The sequence below is a fragment of the Hemitrygon akajei genome, chromosome 1 (genome assembly GCF_048418815.1).
Source record: "Hemitrygon akajei chromosome 1, sHemAka1.3, whole genome shotgun sequence".
NCBI classification, from domain to species: Eukaryota; Metazoa; Chordata; class Chondrichthyes; order Myliobatiformes; family Dasyatidae; genus Hemitrygon; species Hemitrygon akajei.
This window is the reverse complement of record NC_133124.1, coordinates 221,752,151-221,769,698: the sequence shown is the minus strand read 5'-3', so window position 1 is coordinate 221,769,698 and position 17,548 is coordinate 221,752,151. Positions and strand designations below refer to the sequence as shown.

Genomic DNA, 17,548 nt, shown 5'->3' with positions numbered 1-17,548 from the left:
GCCTACTGAGTTCCTCCAGCACTTAGTGTTTGTTGAACAGAACAGTACATTTCAGTACTGGTCCTTTGGTCTGTGATGTTGTGCCGACCTTCAAGGTCAATCTAACCTTTCCCTTGCACTTCATCCATGTGCCTATTTAAAACATTTCGATGTTCCTAATGTATCTGCCTGTACCATCACCCCTGGCAGCGTGTTCCATGCACCTACCACTCTCTTTTTTTTTAAAAAAACCCTAGCTCTTAAGTTCTCCCTATACTTACCTCTAATTATCTTAAAATTATGCCCCCTTCAGAAAAAGAAACTGGTCTATCCACTCTATCTATGCCTCTATCATCTTGTACACCACTTATGAAGCCACTTCTCATCCTCTTTTGTTCATTTAACCTATCCTCATAAGACATGCTCTCTAATCCAGGCAGCATCCTGGTACATCTCCTCTGCAGCCTCTCTGAAGCTCCCACATGACCAGAACTGAGGTGCAAGTGTAGTCTTACAGCTTTATAGAGCTGCCACTAAACCTCACAGCTCTTGAATTCAGTTGCAGATCAACACACCATACACTTTTTTTTAACAACCCTATCAACATGTGCAGCAACTTTGAGGAATCTATGGACATGGACCTCAAAATCCCTATGTTCCTTCACACTGCTAAGAATCCTGCCATTAACCTTGTACTGTACCTTCAACTGTATCATTTACCTTCAAAATGTATCATTTCATACTTTTCCAAAAAACCTTGGATATAGATCATGCATTAATTACTTTTCAAAAGTACATTAATTCTCAAAATTGCCTGACCAATGAAAAACTTCCCGAGTTCAGTTCCTTATGCATCAGCCACTTTGATCTTAGTGTGGTTCCAAAACAGCTCGTGTAGCTTGCGACCATTTATCATTGTTGCTAGTGACTTTGGTTGTGGGGTCAATGTTGACTGGGGCACCAAGAAAGCTTCCTGATTTTCTGCAGATTACTACTAATTTTTTTAACATCCACTTGTAAACACTAGCAGCAGTTCAACAGTGCATACAATTGTGATATGCACTCAGTGGCCACTTTAATAGGTATACCTATACACCTTGTTAATACTAATATCTAATCAGCTCATGTGGCAGCAACTCCATGCATAAAAGCATGCAGACATCATCAAGGGGTTCAGTTATTGTTCAGACCAAACATCAGAATGGGGAAGAAATGTGATCTAAGTGACTTTGACCATGGATTGATTCATGGTGCTAGATGGGGTGGTTTAAGTATCTCAGAAACAGCACATATCCTGCAATTTTCAAGCACAGTAGTCTTCAGAGTTTACAGAGAATGGTGCAAAAAAACAATTAACATCCAGTGAGTGGCAGTTTTATGTGTAAAAATGCCTTGTTAATGAGAGAAGTCAGACAGCTCCCAGACAGGTGACAGTAATTCATATAACTACGGGTTACAATAGTGGTGTGCAGAAGAGCGTCTCCGAATACGTAGCATGTTGAACCCTGAAGTGGATGGGCTACAGCAGCAGAAGACCATGAACCTACACTCCGTGGCTACTTTATTACAGTAATAAGAAGGAAGTGCAATTTAATTCTGATGTTTTTAAGAGAATCATTGACCTTTAAGCAATATGACAGAGACTAGAGCCCTCTTATGTGTTACAGGTTAGAATTACCTGGACTCAACTGCGAAACCTCAGTGGAACTTACTTTAAGGCTATTTCCCTAAATGTTTGATTTAGTTTCTTAACCAAAGTACAAAGTAAATTTAATATCAAAGTACATATATGTCACCATATATGACCCTGAGATTCGTTTTCTTGTGGGCATACAGTAAGTCCAAGAACCACAATAAATCAATGAAAGACCACACCCAACAGAATGCACAAATAATCAGTGTGCAAAAGACAACAAGCTGTTCAAATGCAGAAGAAAAAACTGAAAGAGAAGATTTGTAGCTTGGGTTGGCTACTCCCTGGTTATCAGATATGGGCCAGTGCAGCAGCCAATCAATCAGAACAATGCGTCGGATGGGTATAAATGCGAGCACTCGGCAAAAACAGCATTCAGTTATACAGTGATGATGTCACAGTGACGAAACATTTGCGACCTAACCTCCGGGTTTGGTGAACAACCCTGCAAACAAGAAAAAATAATAAGTAAGTATGCAATAAATATTGAGAGTATTTGAAAGTGAGTCCATAAGGTTGTGGGAGCAATTCACTGATGGGGCAAGTGAAGTTATCCCTCTGGTCCAAGGGCCTCATAGTTGAGGGGTAATAACAGGTGGTGTAAGTCCTGAGGCTCCTGCACCACCTTCCTGATGGCAGCAGTGAGAAGAGAGGATTACCTGTATGGTGGGGGTTCCTGTTGATGGATGCTGCTTTCCTGTGACAACACTCCATGGAGATCTGCTCAATGGTGGGGAGTACTTTACCCATGATGGACTGGGCCGTATGCAGTATTTTGCAGGATTTTCCATTCAAGGGCATTGGTGTTTCCATACCAGGCTGTGATGCAACTGGCCACTATATTTTCCACTGCACATCTATAGAAGTGTATCAAAGTTTCAGATGTCATGGTGAATATTCGCAAACTCTTACGGAAGTAGGGGCACTGCCGTGTTTTCATTGTAATTGCATTTTGGCGCTGGGCCCAGGACAGGTCCTCTGAAACAATAACACCGAAGAATTTAAAGTTGCCAACGCTCTCCTCCTTTGATCCTCTGATGAGGACTGGCTCATGAATCTCTGGTTTCCTCCTCCTGAAGTCGATAATCAGCTTCTTGATCTTCCTGGTTATTGTTCTGGCACCGCTCAGCCAGAATTTCAGTCTTGCTCCTATATGCTGATTCATCACCACCTTTGATTCAGCCAGCGACAGTGGTGTCATCAGCAATATGGCATTGGAGCAATGCTTAGCCTCAGCTTAAAGTGAGTAGAGCCTTGTGGTGCACTTATGCTGATGGGAATCAGCTACAGCACCAGTAGCAAGTATATTCACAGTGTCCATTATTGAATGCACAGCTAATGTTGTACATCAAATAACTATTCCATGTAGGAACTGGGGGTGGTGGGAGTAGGAGGTAAAAATCGAAGAACGGAGTCCAACTGGCCTGAATCCAAGCAATTCTGGCAGGAGAACGTAAAAGTAGCCCACTTAGCCAACCTACCACACTGGGGGAGTGCCAAGGTGGGCAGCCCCCCTGCTTTTGGATTGGCACATGAATGGTAGAAAAATGGGGGCTATGGAGAAGAGTGAGATTGATCTTAGAGTAGTTAAAAGTTTGGCACAGCATTGTGGTCCGAAGGGCCTGAACTGAGCTGTGGTTTCTATGTTCTGTTTCGCCTTATGATGGTGATTTTGTCTGTTATTTTGCGTAATAGGTGGAATGTTCCTGACCAGTGTGGCTTGTTTTAGCCTTCAGCTGAGGCGGCTTGTCACATAAGCACAGCCTTAGTAGATTACTCCACTTTAGCCAGCAACTTGGCTCAAGCACAAACATCTCACCTCTGAACCAGATAACAGGGCTAGGTCTCATTTCAAAGACTGTGAAAGTTGTCTAACTGGTCTGAAAATTAGAATATGGAAGTTCTTATAATGGAGCACTTTATAACAAATTATGAAACCAGGGTCCTGACTGCTCAAGTAAATGCAATAAATTCTTAAGCACTCTGAGAAGGAAAGCAAGGTTTCTCATAGTATCCTGGCCAGTATTTACCCCTGAATTAATATCACTAAAGCTAATTAACTGATCATTCATCCCATTGCTATTTGCAGCACTTAGCTGTGTTTAATTTGACTCGAGTGTTTCTCCACTCAGTACTATGTTAGCCAATATCCCGCTGGTTCATATTTCTAGCATCTAATGACTCTCCCTTCTTTCTATGGCAGTTGTATCGCAGGCTGTCTGAGGTCCTGGGACTGAACGACGAGACAATGGTCTTGAGTGTTTTCATTGGAAAAATGTGAGTGTGCACGAAAAATGGAATTGATAACATTTGTACAACTGTTGTTCATGCCATGGATAAGGGGATGGACGGTGGTTTCATCATCATAGAGATCATTTAAGCACTTAAGCAAAAGCAGAATTCAGATGCTTGGCAGCTTGTACTCCTTTCCCTCCCTCCACTTAGTTATTCTGACATCTTCCCCTTTCTTTTCCAGTCCTGTAAAAGGGTCTTGGCCTGAAACATCAACTGTTATTCCTCTCCATAAATGCTGCCTGACCTGCCGAGTTTCTCTAGAATTTTGTGTGTGTTGCTTCAGATATTTAGTTTTGCCATTTTAAATGTTATTTTTCCCTTTTGAGCTCAGATATTTTGGCATTCTCTGAATTGGCCTGTATGTACTATATTTACAGAACGTGAGTTGGTTGTGGCCTTTCATAGACCCATCAGCTAAAGATGCTGTGTGATTCTGAGTTCTCGAGGCCAATTAAACCTTGATAAACACAAGAGATTCTGGAGAATCCAGAACATCGCACAGAAAATGCTAGAGGAGCTCAGCAAGTCTCTTCTTCTATTCCATTCTCCATTCTTGATCCTTTTTACCCCTTCTCCTCACCTGCCCACCACTTTCTCTAGTACCCTCCTCCTTCCCTTTCTCTCATAGTCCACTGTCCTCTCCTATCAGATTCCATGTTCTTCAACCCTTTACCTCTTCCATTTATCTCTTCCCAGCTTCTCACTTCCCCTTCCCCCCAGTCACCCACTTTCCCCCTGACCTGGTCTCACCTATCACCTGCCAATTTGTACTCCTTCCCCTCTTCCCATCTTATTACAGCTTCTGTCCCCTTCCTTTCCAGTCCCAATGAAGGGTCTCGGCCTGAAATGTTGACTGTTGGATGCTGTCTGACTTGCTGAGATCCCCCAGCGTTTCATGTAAAACTTGATGAATTGCTCTAACGAATACAGACAGACAGACATACTTTATTGATCCCGAGGGAAATTGGGTTTCATTACAGCCGCACCAAGAATAGTGAAGAAATATAGCAATATAAAACCATAAATAATTAAATAATAATAAGTTAATTATGCCAAGTGTAAATAAGTCCAGGACCAGCCTATTGGCTCAGGGTGTCTGACACTCAGAGGGAGGAGTTGTAAAGTTTGATGGCCACAGGCACGAATGACTTCCTATGACGCTCAGTGTTACATCTCGGTGGAATGAGTCTCTGGCTGAATGTACTCCTGTGCCTAACCAGTACATTATGGAGTGGATGGGAGTCATTGTCCAAGATGGCATGCAACTTGGACAGCATCCTCTTTTCAGACACCACCGTCAGAGTCCAGTTCCACCCCCACAACATCACTGGCCTTACAAGTGAGTTTGTTGAATAGGAAAATACCTTTCTGTTTGGAATCTGGTTTGTCATTCATTATTAATATTAATTTTCAAAAATATTTTCTGAAGATTTGGGCGGTGGCTGTTCTTAATTCTGTTACCTAAATGACTAAATCCTGTAGCCAAATTTAGGATCCAGCGCCATCATAATTGAAGGTACAAGTCTGAAAGGGGGTGCTGCATTCAGAATTTGTGGAATGATTTTGAGCTGGTGGGCTTGTTTGGAATCAACGGGAATTGAGTGCAATTAGTCTGTTTTTGAACACCAGGTGAACTTGCACTCCATTATAGCTTTGCATTGTGTGGTTAACCTTCCTTAGAATAATATTACATCCTTTATGTTACTTTATAGAATAAAAATAAGGTACCATGAAATGGTAATTAGGTATTTCTTAACATTACCAATTTCCAGCTTAGGCTGGTGAGCTCGTTAGCAGGCAGCTGCCTTCACTTTTAAACCAGGATCTGGGGCTAAGGATGGTCTTATTTGTTTTACTTCAAAATGTTTTCTCACTAATGTTTGGGAAAAGTTAATAGTGCCTAATGAAAAATAGCACTGAACCTCACTTCCATCACAGAATAGGACTAAATGATTTGTACTAAAAATATATATTGCTCACGTGAGAAGAACTGTAGCAACCTGCTTGGGAAGGGTTCAGCTCAGTTCTTCCAATATTGAACTTTGCTTAAGTGCTCTGTTTAAGCACGCCAAGCAACAACCTCATGTTATCATAAGAGCTCTGTTGCAATCCAAATCTAAAATCTGCATCAGAATATTAAATAAACGTGTTAACTTCTTTGGTGCTCAGTGTATGTTTCTTTCTCTAATTACTTAATATGATTCTAAAATTTACTTTTGTTAACTATCTATTTGTTGATTGCCAAACAGAATCACCAACCTTAAATACTGGGGAAGATGTGAGCCAATCACCTCAAAGACACTACAGCTCCTGAACGATCTCTCCATTGGATATCCTTTGATCAAAGTCTTCCAAACTACAGGAACAGATGTTTCTAAAGAAAGTCATGATGCCCATACCACAATTCGGGAAGTTATCTTGGTGCAACCTCACTTGGTCTAAAGTTCAGAAAGGATGGAAGTCCAGGGCAGGCCACAATGTAATTTATAAATCTTTTCTTCAGGAAAGTGACAACTGGAAGCTAAGAGTAATTAGAGGAAAGACAAGTAGTTGGTGTTTAGCACTGGTAATAAGGGACTTAATGACCAAATGTAACTCCAAGGAAAATCATTAGCATCAAATAAAATAGACCAATGGAGTACTTGCTATTTTAAAAATCACTTATCTCTGATTTGCCGCAGTGTACATATAGGAGCCAGAAGACCCATGCTCAGATTTAGGAATAGCTTCTTGGATTTCTGAATGGCCCATAAATATATATGCACTATATATTTATTTTTGGAATTTATAGATTTTTGTGCCATACCGCTACCGTGAAACGGCAAACATCATGTCATATTGTCAGTGATAATTGAATCTGGTTCTCGTATTGGCCATTAATTAGTGGTGATAGATGAATTGACACAGTTCCCATTTCTGATCAAGTGTAAAGTTGCCCAGAACCACCTTGTCAGTGTCATGTGAATTTAGAAACCAGTTAAAAAGTCAAACTGCTGTATCTGCTCAGAATTCAGAATGCCCCCAATGGATGAGACAACATATTTCATGATATATTGATGTTAAACTTGATTCTAATGCTGAAGCAGACGAAAGTGTGGATTTTAATCAGTTTCCCCCTTCACTGATGCTGCCTGGTCTGGTCACTGTTTTCTGTGTTTATTTCTTATTTCCAGTTTCTTGTTTTCCTGCCAGTTGAAAGTTATTTTTAACAGGCTGAGCAAAATCAAGCATTAACTTGTTACAGATGTCAAGAGGGAAAAAAACCTAGTCAGTGAAAGTCTGAAGTAAAGACAGAAAATGCTGAATCTGTGGCGAGAGAGAAAAATAGAGTGAATATTTTAGGTTCACAAACACAAGAAAATCTGCAGATGCTGGAACTCCAAGCAACACACACACACACACACACACAAAATGCTGGAGGAACTCAGCATGCCAGGCAGCATTTATGGAAAAGAGTAAACAGTTGACGTTTTGGGCTGAGACCCTTCATCAGTACTGGAAAAAAGATGAGTTCAGTGTAAGAAGGTAGAGGGAGGGGTGGAAAAAGTACAAGGTGATGGGTGAAGCCAAGATGGAGGTAAAGGGTGAACTAAAGAGCTGGGAAGTTGATTGGTGAAAGAGATAAAGGGCAAGATAAGTTCAAGAAATTGATATTCATGCCATCAGGTTGGAGGCTACCCAGATGGAATATAAGGTGTTGCTCCTCCAACATGAGTGTGGCCTCATTGTGGCAGTAGAGATCAGGGAATAGCATGTCTGAAGTAGAATAGAAATGAGTGGCCACTGAAAGATCCAGGTTTTTCTGCCAGATGGAGTGTAGGTGTTCAGCGAAGTGGTTTCTTTATCTATGTCAGGTCTCAACAATATACAGAAGGCCACACCAGGAGCACTGGATACAGTAGATGACCCCAACAGCCTTGCAGGTGAAGGGTCGCCTCACGTAGAAGGACTGTTCGGGAGTTGTGAATGGTAGTGAGGGAGGGAGTGTAAGGGCAGGGGCAGGTGTGGCACATTTTAGATTGATGATCTTTTGTTGAAAGGTCATTGAGCTGAAAGATTAACTCTAGACACTGTGTGACCTGTTGAGCATTTCTAGCACAATCTGCTTTGATTTTTAATAGTCCTTGTGATTTATATTGATTTTAAAATAGCTTTTAAACTGTAAGCAAAGCTCCTAAGGAGCTACTGATGTGAAATATAAAATATACAGTTGTACCACTTACCTGTTTGTTGGTTTAAACTGAGGGAATTCTAAGTGATGTTTGTGCTGCTTTATAGTCTCATGTCTGATGAGCTAAGGCCAGTGAGTGTGAGGCGGTGACTGGCTTTGGGCTCCATACCATCTCTATTGTGGGAAGCTAGCCACTGGAGCGAAGGAGCACGGGAAGTGACTTGGTAGAGATGTACAGGTGATAGAAGCACAGATCAAATGGATGGTCAAAGGCTTTTACCCCAGGTGGAAATGGCTTATACGAGGGGACATAGTTTAAAGGTGATTGGAGGAAAGTAAGGGAGGATGTCAGAGGTAGTTTTTTTTTAAACATAGTCTGGTGGCTGCATGGAATGCACTGCCAAGGGTGGTGGTAGAGAGTCAAATACATTAAGGAAACTCTTAGACATACACATAGATGATGGAGAAATGGAGGGATATGTGGGATGGAAGGGTTAGATTGATCTTGGAGTAGATTAGAAGGGCAGCACAACAACATGGGCTGAATAGCCTGCACTCTGTTTTAATATTTATGTTTGATTTGCTCATCATTATAGCTGGATCCACTATAATACAGCATTAAATGCCTCCCTGTTACCTAATTTAAAGGTTTTGTATGGCAACCTGTGGTTACTTTGTCCATTTTCTCCTGTGCTTGGTCCCCTTCCACTGTAGTCAAAATTTTGAACAATGCTGTGAGTAGTTTATATCCTTGACTCTGTATTTACTTATAGCAGTGTGAGGAAGCTAGTAAAGCTCACCGCTGTTCAATTCATGCTGAACAATCACACGGTAAGTACTTCATATTTTTCATTTGTTCTCACCACTTCTGCTTGGCCTTCATTCATCTGGAAACATGTTTAGTTGAATGTATTCATGGTTAATGACATTGGTGTCATGGCAGGTGATTTCAAACTGGAATCATGTCAGGCTATCTTCTTTTGTGTTGTATTGTGTGCCATTGATTCCCAGAATGTGTGAGTAATGATCTTCTGTTGCACCTCAAATTGATAGAGCGAGCACTTCTCCTTCCTGGGCATCAATAATCAGTCAAACTTGAGTGACATGCGATGTCGGACTACCTTTTACACTGCCCTTGGACGATTGCTGATGGTTGATCTAGGTATGTAGAAGGCATCAAACAGCAAAGCAATGATTTAGCTGTAATGTCAGTCTGTACATTCGAACATGTACACTGTACTTCCAGGCTATTGAATATTTACAGGTAATACAATGTGTTCTCATGAGTAATCTTAAGTTGTGTTCTCCATATGTCGTAACATTTGGTGGTGATCCATAACCTGTCTAGAGATGCAGTTTGATTTGCACTGTTGCTGTTTGCATTCCTGCAGCACTCTTCAAATGTGACTTCCTCCATAGGCTGTAGAATTTTACTATTTGTTCGGGGAGAGGCAGAGTCAAACAAGGTTCCAGCAGGTTTTTAAGGCTCAAAGGATGTTGGATTTTGAAGTCAGATTTACATGGGCAGATAGATAAAACACAAACAACCTTGGGCAATGCACACAAAATGTTTGAAGAACTCAGCAGGCCAGGCAACATCAATGGAGAGTAATAAACTGAAAGTTTGGGCTGAGACCTGTCTTCAGGATGGGAATGGAGAAGCCAGAATAAGAAGGTTGGGGTGAGCGGGAGGAGTACAAGCTGGCAGGTGGTAGGTGAGGCCAGGTGAGGGGGAAGTTGGCTTGGGGAGGGAGGGGTAATGAAATGAGAAGCTGGGAGGTGATTGATGGAAAAGGTAAAAGGCTGAAGAAAAAGGAATCTGATAGGAGAGGACAGTGGACCATGGGAGGAAGGGAAGGTGGAGAGGCAGGTGAGGAGAAGGGATGAGAAGGGAGCCCAAACGGGGAGTGGAGAAAGAGAGAAGGGATTTACATGTGGGAGCATCCTGTACAGCTGTTCTGTAATTGGACTGTGTGGTATACAGTTCCTCTCACCACACTACAAGAAGGATGTGAGAACACGAGTTGTAGAAAATACTGTTCCATCATGACAATGCTCAATGCATAAAAATAACCCATTCAAGCCTTTCATGATGATTATTGTAATGTTTCCAGATTTTGCTGAGTAGTCCAATCTTGACTGAGGGATAGCAGGAATCTACAATAGGTCTCAGCATCTTTGGGTTGGAGGAGGAAATATCTGCCAGAGTCCCTTGCAGATATGAACATGAACTAATGTACACATTGAACACAGGGCCTGACTGACGTCTGAAAATTGGTTCGTGATCTCTGCTGATAGAATGGGTAGTTGAGAACTTCACCATTGAGCACCTGGCAGGATGTTAGCAGCTTTGTGTGACTATAGAGAACATTTGTTTCAAATGCAGATTTGTAACTAACTCTTGCGTTGTGTGTTGTTTTCCATAGGTGAGGACGAAGATCAGTTTGAGCAGTTCATGCTTCCCTTAACTGCAGCGTTTGAAACAGTGGCACAAATGTTTAACTCCACCACATTTAATGAACAAGATGCAAAGGTACAGTAGAGACTGGGGGCATTTTATCCAGTTGCTGCATTAGCCCCTTGGTGTTTGAAGCAAACACTGTTGCAGACACAGTATTACACATAAAGAGTAGCCTGGCTCTGTAGTACAGTCCACACTTAGGTGATATTTGTGCAGGTATCTTTTCAGGGTGAAAGGAACTGACATACCCTTCTCTATCCTCTACCAGCTTTTCTATTTTGTAATTCATACTTTGCCTGTCCCTAGTCCCTCTCCCCTCTCAAACTCAACAGCGACCAGTAATTTACTCGGGTACTTCAGAGGATGTTACTCATTGTGTGGGTCTGCAGTTGCACATAACTATTGAGTAATTTTTCTGAAACAATTTGTGAACTTAATGGGTCTTTACACCAACCTGTTCATTTCACGGTCACTATTGCTTCCTTTTTATTTCAAATACATTGTAACTGAATAATTTGATGCCTTCCTTTTGTCAGGTTTGACCATGAATATTGCATCCTATCTGTCCATATACTATGCCAGCCAGTACATAAGCTGCAGCAATATGATATGGAGAGCAAGCTGTTGCCCATGTAACGGGCTGCCCCTCTCCATGCAGCTGATTAATCCAAAGGAATGCCAGAGACCAATACAGTTAGGTACAGGAAATGCCAATCATCATTGAATGAAGTAGTACTGCCTTAAGGACTCCAGTTCCACATTTTTCCTCAGGATTTACTCCTAAAGCTTTCCCCGTGAATGGGTGTAGCCCCAACATAGCAGATGGGTTTGAGTTTTCCTTCTCCTAGATGAGCTGCTAACCACGGCTGACAAACCCTATCTGCCTGAAGCAGCTGGTTTTAAGATGCCAGTAACCTGCCTTTGCCCCTTTCCCTATCAGTGGAAACAGTTCTGCTGAGCTTAGTAGCTAAGCCACACATGAAGGCCAGGACCTGGACTTGGTTGTTAGAGGCTGTTTTAGATGCATGCCACTGGGAGTATTGAATAGAATGGTGGGAGTTTATCCCCACCGCTGCAACCCCCCCTCCCCCCCAAGCTATGACAATCTTAAGGAACCAATAGAATAATTGCGTAAATCAGCGTGATGTACTAGTATATAACAAACCCACTTTTTAATTGTACTGTTTGCTTGCTCATAGAGAACTTTGGTTGGTCTAGTGAGAGATCTAAGGGGAATTGCTTTTGCCTTCAATGCAAAGACCAGCTTTATGATGTTCTTCGACTGGATGTATCCTTTTTAACATTTGGCCAGGGATCAGAAACAGAATTGGAATTGATCATTGATTTGGAAATGGGGGGTGAATTTTCAAACTCGCGGTTATGCAGATCTGTTAGTTTGATCAAGTCAGGTTTGGGGTCAGGTTCTTTGTCGGGCCATGTCAGTGTCCCTGGGCTAAGATGAAAAAACAGTAGATATATTCTATCTATTATTTCATTTGAGTCTTTGGGGTATGGACTATTGCAGATACCTTTACTGCAAAACAAATTGTGAAAATTCTGTATATGTAATTAGTCAAATGGTTTAGTGAGGACTTCAAAACTCAGGTTTGGGCTTCAATAAAAACAACTGACGCATCAACCACAGAAAGAGTACATTCAGTTCTGACCACTTTAATCAATTCATTGACATGACATTGTTCTTAGTACCAGAACAAAGTAGTTTCAGATTTACTTCATTACTGAGGCTACGTCCACACTAGACCGGATAATTTTTAAAACACTGATTTCGTGTAAAAATGATAGGTGTCCACACCAGGCGTTTTTGAAACTACCTCCGTCCACATTAAAACGGATATTTGGGCGCATCTCCTCCTACTGGGCATGTGCAGGACACATCTACAGAAAACAAGTGACATGTTTGGTGTCGAATCTCGCCGTGAAAGACTTGGAGCACGTTTGTCCAGTTACAGACTAGAAAAACTTAAAAGGAAATTGCCAAACGACGGACAGCTGTTGGCTCTCGCACAGGAGGACTTAAAACAAAAAACAAATACTGGAGCGTATGGAGGCAACTGACAGGGAATTCATGGACAGTATTGGAAACATTTCCTACAGCCATAGTCTCTTCACCGATGAAAGGGACGACAGCTACAACTAAATGCAATAATGCTTGTTACTGGGCAAAAGTGAAATTTGCTGTTACCGCATTTGTTTGCCTTTACTTTTGCATGTCTTTCTATGTTATTTTGCTGTATTTAACATGTGCAATAAAACAAGTTAATGGGCAAAAGTGCTTTTATTTTTACCTGAGTAAAAGTGAAACTTATAATTTTCCTTTTTTGGCTTTAACATTTTCACGTATGTTACTTAAAAATGACATTTTGGAAGTAGTGATAATTGCATCTATTGAATGTTTACACAGCAATACATTAATAAAGCACCTTGTTCAATGTATAAAACATGTTTGCATCAGTGTTGTATTTCCATACAATGTTACATTAGGCTGTAACACATCTATTGTCAGAGAAGTACTTGCATAAATAGGTAAACCACCTTCATACAAGCAAGGACAGAAAATAGGGTGAAGTGAGTATACTTATTTATTCAGTAAGTTATGGGTCAAAGTATTTGGTGAGTACATTTCTAACTCTTCTGGTTTCAGTCTCGTTGCCGTCTTCTGAAATTGTTAGGTTGTGTGTGGGGTTGAAATACTCTGTCATACTACAAAGCTGCAGTAACATTCTGCTGAGGGATAGTCTCCTGAAGCCGTCTGCCATTGTTGTTGTGGTGTTGGAAGTTGCATTCCAGAAAACTATGAAATGCTGCACTGCTGCTACCATCTATTCCGGCACGTCATGGCCACGTCTTTAAAAAGCTTCAGTTACCCTGTACACACTACACCGGCCAATCAGCATTTTCAGATTTAAACACTCTGGAGAGCGTTTTAGAAAAGCTTCGTTTTTGGGGGAGGAAAACGCCGTTTCAGTGTGGACGGAGGGTCAAAACGAAGAGAAAAAGCTTCGGTTACAGATTTAAAGAGCAAACACGAAATCTACAGATGCTGGAAATTCAAACAACAACACACACAAAATGCTGGTAGAACACAGCAGGCTAGGCAGCATCTATAGGGAGAAGCGATGTTGACGTTTCGGGCCAAGACCCTTCGTCAGGATTTATCCGGTCTAGTGTGGACGTATCCTAAATTTGTGTGATTCGAAGTCCCATTCTGGACTGAGGCAGTCTCCCCTCAGGAACCTCAGTTCAGTATTACTTCAGCTGTGTACTCAGACTGTGCTTGTGCTTTGAAAGCAAACGTAATGCAAAACTGCCCTGTGAAATCCTCAAAGTGGAAGGAATCAAAATGGAAGGGTTTAATGTGTGTATCTGACTATTTTTTGCTGTTATCTTAAGCCTGTTTTTAGCAGCCTATCTCATCTGCAATTGATTTTATTGATTCTGTTATATTTCTCTGTTCTGCTGTGAAGGCCTGGAAGAAAATCTTGGTATTGTATATGGTGACATATATGTACTTTGATAGTAAATTTACTTCGAACCTTGAACACTTCTGTCAAGGATTTCAGTCCATGTAGAATTAATATAAGGTACTTAACACAGAATCTCCCTGATACGAGTCAAATTTCATGGAGATTTTCAGCACAGAAATGGGCTATTCTGCCCTACCTATCCCTACTGAGCTAGTCCTAGTTACCACATTTGATCAATATCCCATTAAACCTTTCCTAACCTTAAAAAAATAAAAGTTGTAATTGTTTTCACCTCTTCCAATTTGTCTGGCAGCTCATTCCATATACCCACCATCTTGCTTATGGATGCCTCTCGAATTCCCTTTAAATTTTCCCTTCTCTCCTCAAGTCTGAGCCATCTAGTTCTAGACTTTTTTTTGGGGGGGGAGAAGTCTATGGCCCTAATGTTTTTATATACCTCTATCAGATTATCCTAATGCTCCTGGAAGAAAAATGGCAGCAGTGAGAAGAGAGCAAGGACTGGAATATGGGGGCACTTAATGAATTATGCTGCTCACTTATGGCAGCACTCCCTGTAGATGTCAGTGGAGGGGGGGGACTTTGCCCATTATATCTGGCCAGGTAATCTGTTGTAATCAGTTGTCTGAGGGGCACCATACCACAATATGGTATACTGTACTTAGGCAGAAGTCTTAGGCATACAAGCTAGGGTGCTTAAAACTTTTGCACAGTACTGCAGTAATTTTATTTATTGTACTGTACTGCTACCGCAAACAAAAAATTCATGATATGTGAATGATGATAAACCTAATTCTGATATGAGTCTCTGTTGTGGGCTGAGAGTGGGAAGGGGGTAGGAAAAGGGGAATCATGGTTGGGAAAGGGGGAGGGAAGAACATAAGGAATAGAAGCAGGAGTAGGCCATCCGGCCCATCAAGCCTGCCCTGCCGTTCAATAAGATCATGGCTGATCTGTCCAACTACCTGCCTTATCCCCATAACTCTTAATTCCCCTCCTATGTAAGAATCTATCTAACTGTATCTTAAATATATTTAATGAAGAAGCCTCATCTGCTTCCCTGGGCAGAGAATTCCACAGATTCACCACTCTCTGGGGAGAAACAGTTTCTCCTCATCTGCATCCTAAATCTTCTCCCCTGAATCTTGAGGCAATGTTCCTTAGTTCTAGTCTCACCTACCAATGGAAACAATTTTCCTACTTCTGTCTTATCTATCCCTTTCAAAATTTTGTATGTTTATATAAGATCCCCTCTCATTCTTCTGAATTCCAGAGAGTATAGTCCCAGGCGACTCAATTGCTCCTCATAGGTTAACCCCTTCATCTCTGGAATCAACCTGGTGAGCCTCCTCTGCACTGCCTCCAAAGCCAGTATATCCTTCCTCAAGTATGGAAACCAGAACTGCACACGGTACTCCAGGTGCGGCCTCACCAATACCCTGCAGAGTTGCAGCATGACCTCCCTGCTCTTGAATTCAATCCCTCTAGCAATGGAGTCGGAGGAAGTGCATTGGCATGGATAGTGGATTGGTTAACCAATAGAAGGTAGAGGGTTGGTATAAATGGGTGTTTCTCCAGTTGGCAGTCGGTGATGAGTAGGGTGTTGCAGGTTTCGGTAGGAAGTACCAGAGAGACATTCTGTAATGATCAATGAACCAATTGTTTAGAATCAAATGACCTTGGTGTGTCGGTTAGATGTGTCTACACCCGCACCACCCCCACCTCCAACACTTCTTCTCTGTCACCTGTCCCACAGTGCTCCATGCTCTCCTTTGCTCCCACCAGATTTACAACTCGCTCTCCACTCCACGTTGACAAATGTACTACTGTGCAAAAGTCTTAGGCACCTTGGCTCTATATATATGTACATACTTAAAACTTTTACACAGTACTGTATGTTTTCATATATTACATTGAGATTCCTTTCCTTTCAGGCAGTTGCAGGGAAATAAAGAAATACAATAGAATTTATGAAAAATTATAAACACTGTCAAAAAAAAATAGAAATGTAGGAATCCTACAGCACAATACAGGCCCTTCGGCCCACAAAGCTGAGCTGAACATGTCCTTACCTCATAACTACCTAGGCTTACCCATAGCCCTCTATTTTTCTAAGCTCCATGTATCCATCCAGGAATCTCTTAAAAGACCCTATGGTTTCCGTCTCCACTGCTGCTGGCAGCCCATTTCACGCTCTCACCACTCTCTGCGTAAAAAACTTACCCCGACATCTCCTCTGTACCTACTTTCAAGCACCTTAAAACTATCCCCTCTGAGTTCACTCAACCTATTCTCATAAGGCATGCTCCCCAATCCAGGCAACATCCTTGTAAATCTCCTCTGCACCCTTTCTATGGTTTTCACATTCTTCCTGTAGTGTGGCAACCAGAATTGAGCACAGTACTCCCAAGTGGGGTCTAACCAGGGTCCTATACAGCTACAACATTACCTCTCGGCTCTCAAACTCAGTCCCACAATTCATGAAGGTCAATTCTCTGTTTGCCTTCTTAACCTCAGAGTCAACCTGTGTCGCAGCTTTGAGTGTCCTATGGACTCGTACCCTGAGATCCCACTGATCCTCCAAGAGTCTTACCATTAATGCTATATACTGCCATCATATTTGACCTATGTGCAAAAGACAAATTCATGGAAGTAATCAAAGTGAATCAATAATAATGAGTTGCAGAGCCTTTGAAAGTGAGTCAATAGCTTGTGGAATCAGTTCAGAATTGAGTGTCCTCGCTGTTTGAGGAGCCTGATGGTTGAAAGGTAATAACTGTTCCTAAAACTGGTGGTGTGGAGCTAGCAAATAATGTTACCAAGTGTCTTGAAATTGATGCTTAACTCTGTACTCTTCAGCTATAGCACTATGAGAACTGTAGAGGTGGAGGTGTGATGATTTTCACTGATACTGCCCTGTGGAGAATTACCTATAACTGTCCCATGAGTAGTAGTCATCCTCACTGGAATGCTGTCTTAACATTCCTTCCATGGGCAACATTGCTGAAGACTGATCAAGCAGTTGTAAATTTGTTTGTGTGACCTTGCTATGAACAAAATATTTTTCACTTTGCCTTCATATAAATTAACAGTGTTGTAGCTGAGAGAGAGAGAGAGGAGGTGCTGCACAAGTACTCAAAGTTCAAAGTAAATTTATTTGTCAACGTGCATGTATGTCACCATATGCGACCCTGCGATTCATCTTCTTGCAGGCATTCAATGAAATACAATGAAAACTACACAAAGACTGACAGCGACCAATGTACAAAAGACAAAAAGTGCAAAACACGATAGATAGATAAATAAACAAACAAATAAATGACACTGGGACATGAGTTGTAGGGTCCTTAAAAATACCAGATTTGCATTCACAGGAATGCAAACAAAATTAACACACTCTTTGTGTAATGGGTGGATTGGAGGAACGGGGCTTACTTCGCTGTTGT

General features: G+C 41.6%; 1 protein-coding gene across 1 annotated transcript in view; it reads left to right on the top strand.

Moving 5' to 3' along the window:
• xpo7 (exportin 7) overlaps nt 1-17,548 on the top strand; it is a 191,711-nt gene that overhangs the window by 123,325 nt on the left and 50,838 nt on the right. The window contains exons 15-20 of the mRNA XM_073061943.1: nt 3,876-3,949; nt 6,217-6,297; nt 8,906-8,969; nt 9,192-9,300; nt 10,565-10,671; nt 11,799-11,887. Of these exons, the coding sequence (XP_072918044.1) occupies nt 3,876-3,949; nt 6,217-6,297; nt 8,906-8,969; nt 9,192-9,300; nt 10,565-10,671; nt 11,799-11,887 (524 nt within the window). The remainder of the gene's footprint in view (nt 1-3,875; nt 3,950-6,216; nt 6,298-8,905; nt 8,970-9,191; nt 9,301-10,564; nt 10,672-11,798; nt 11,888-17,548) is intronic.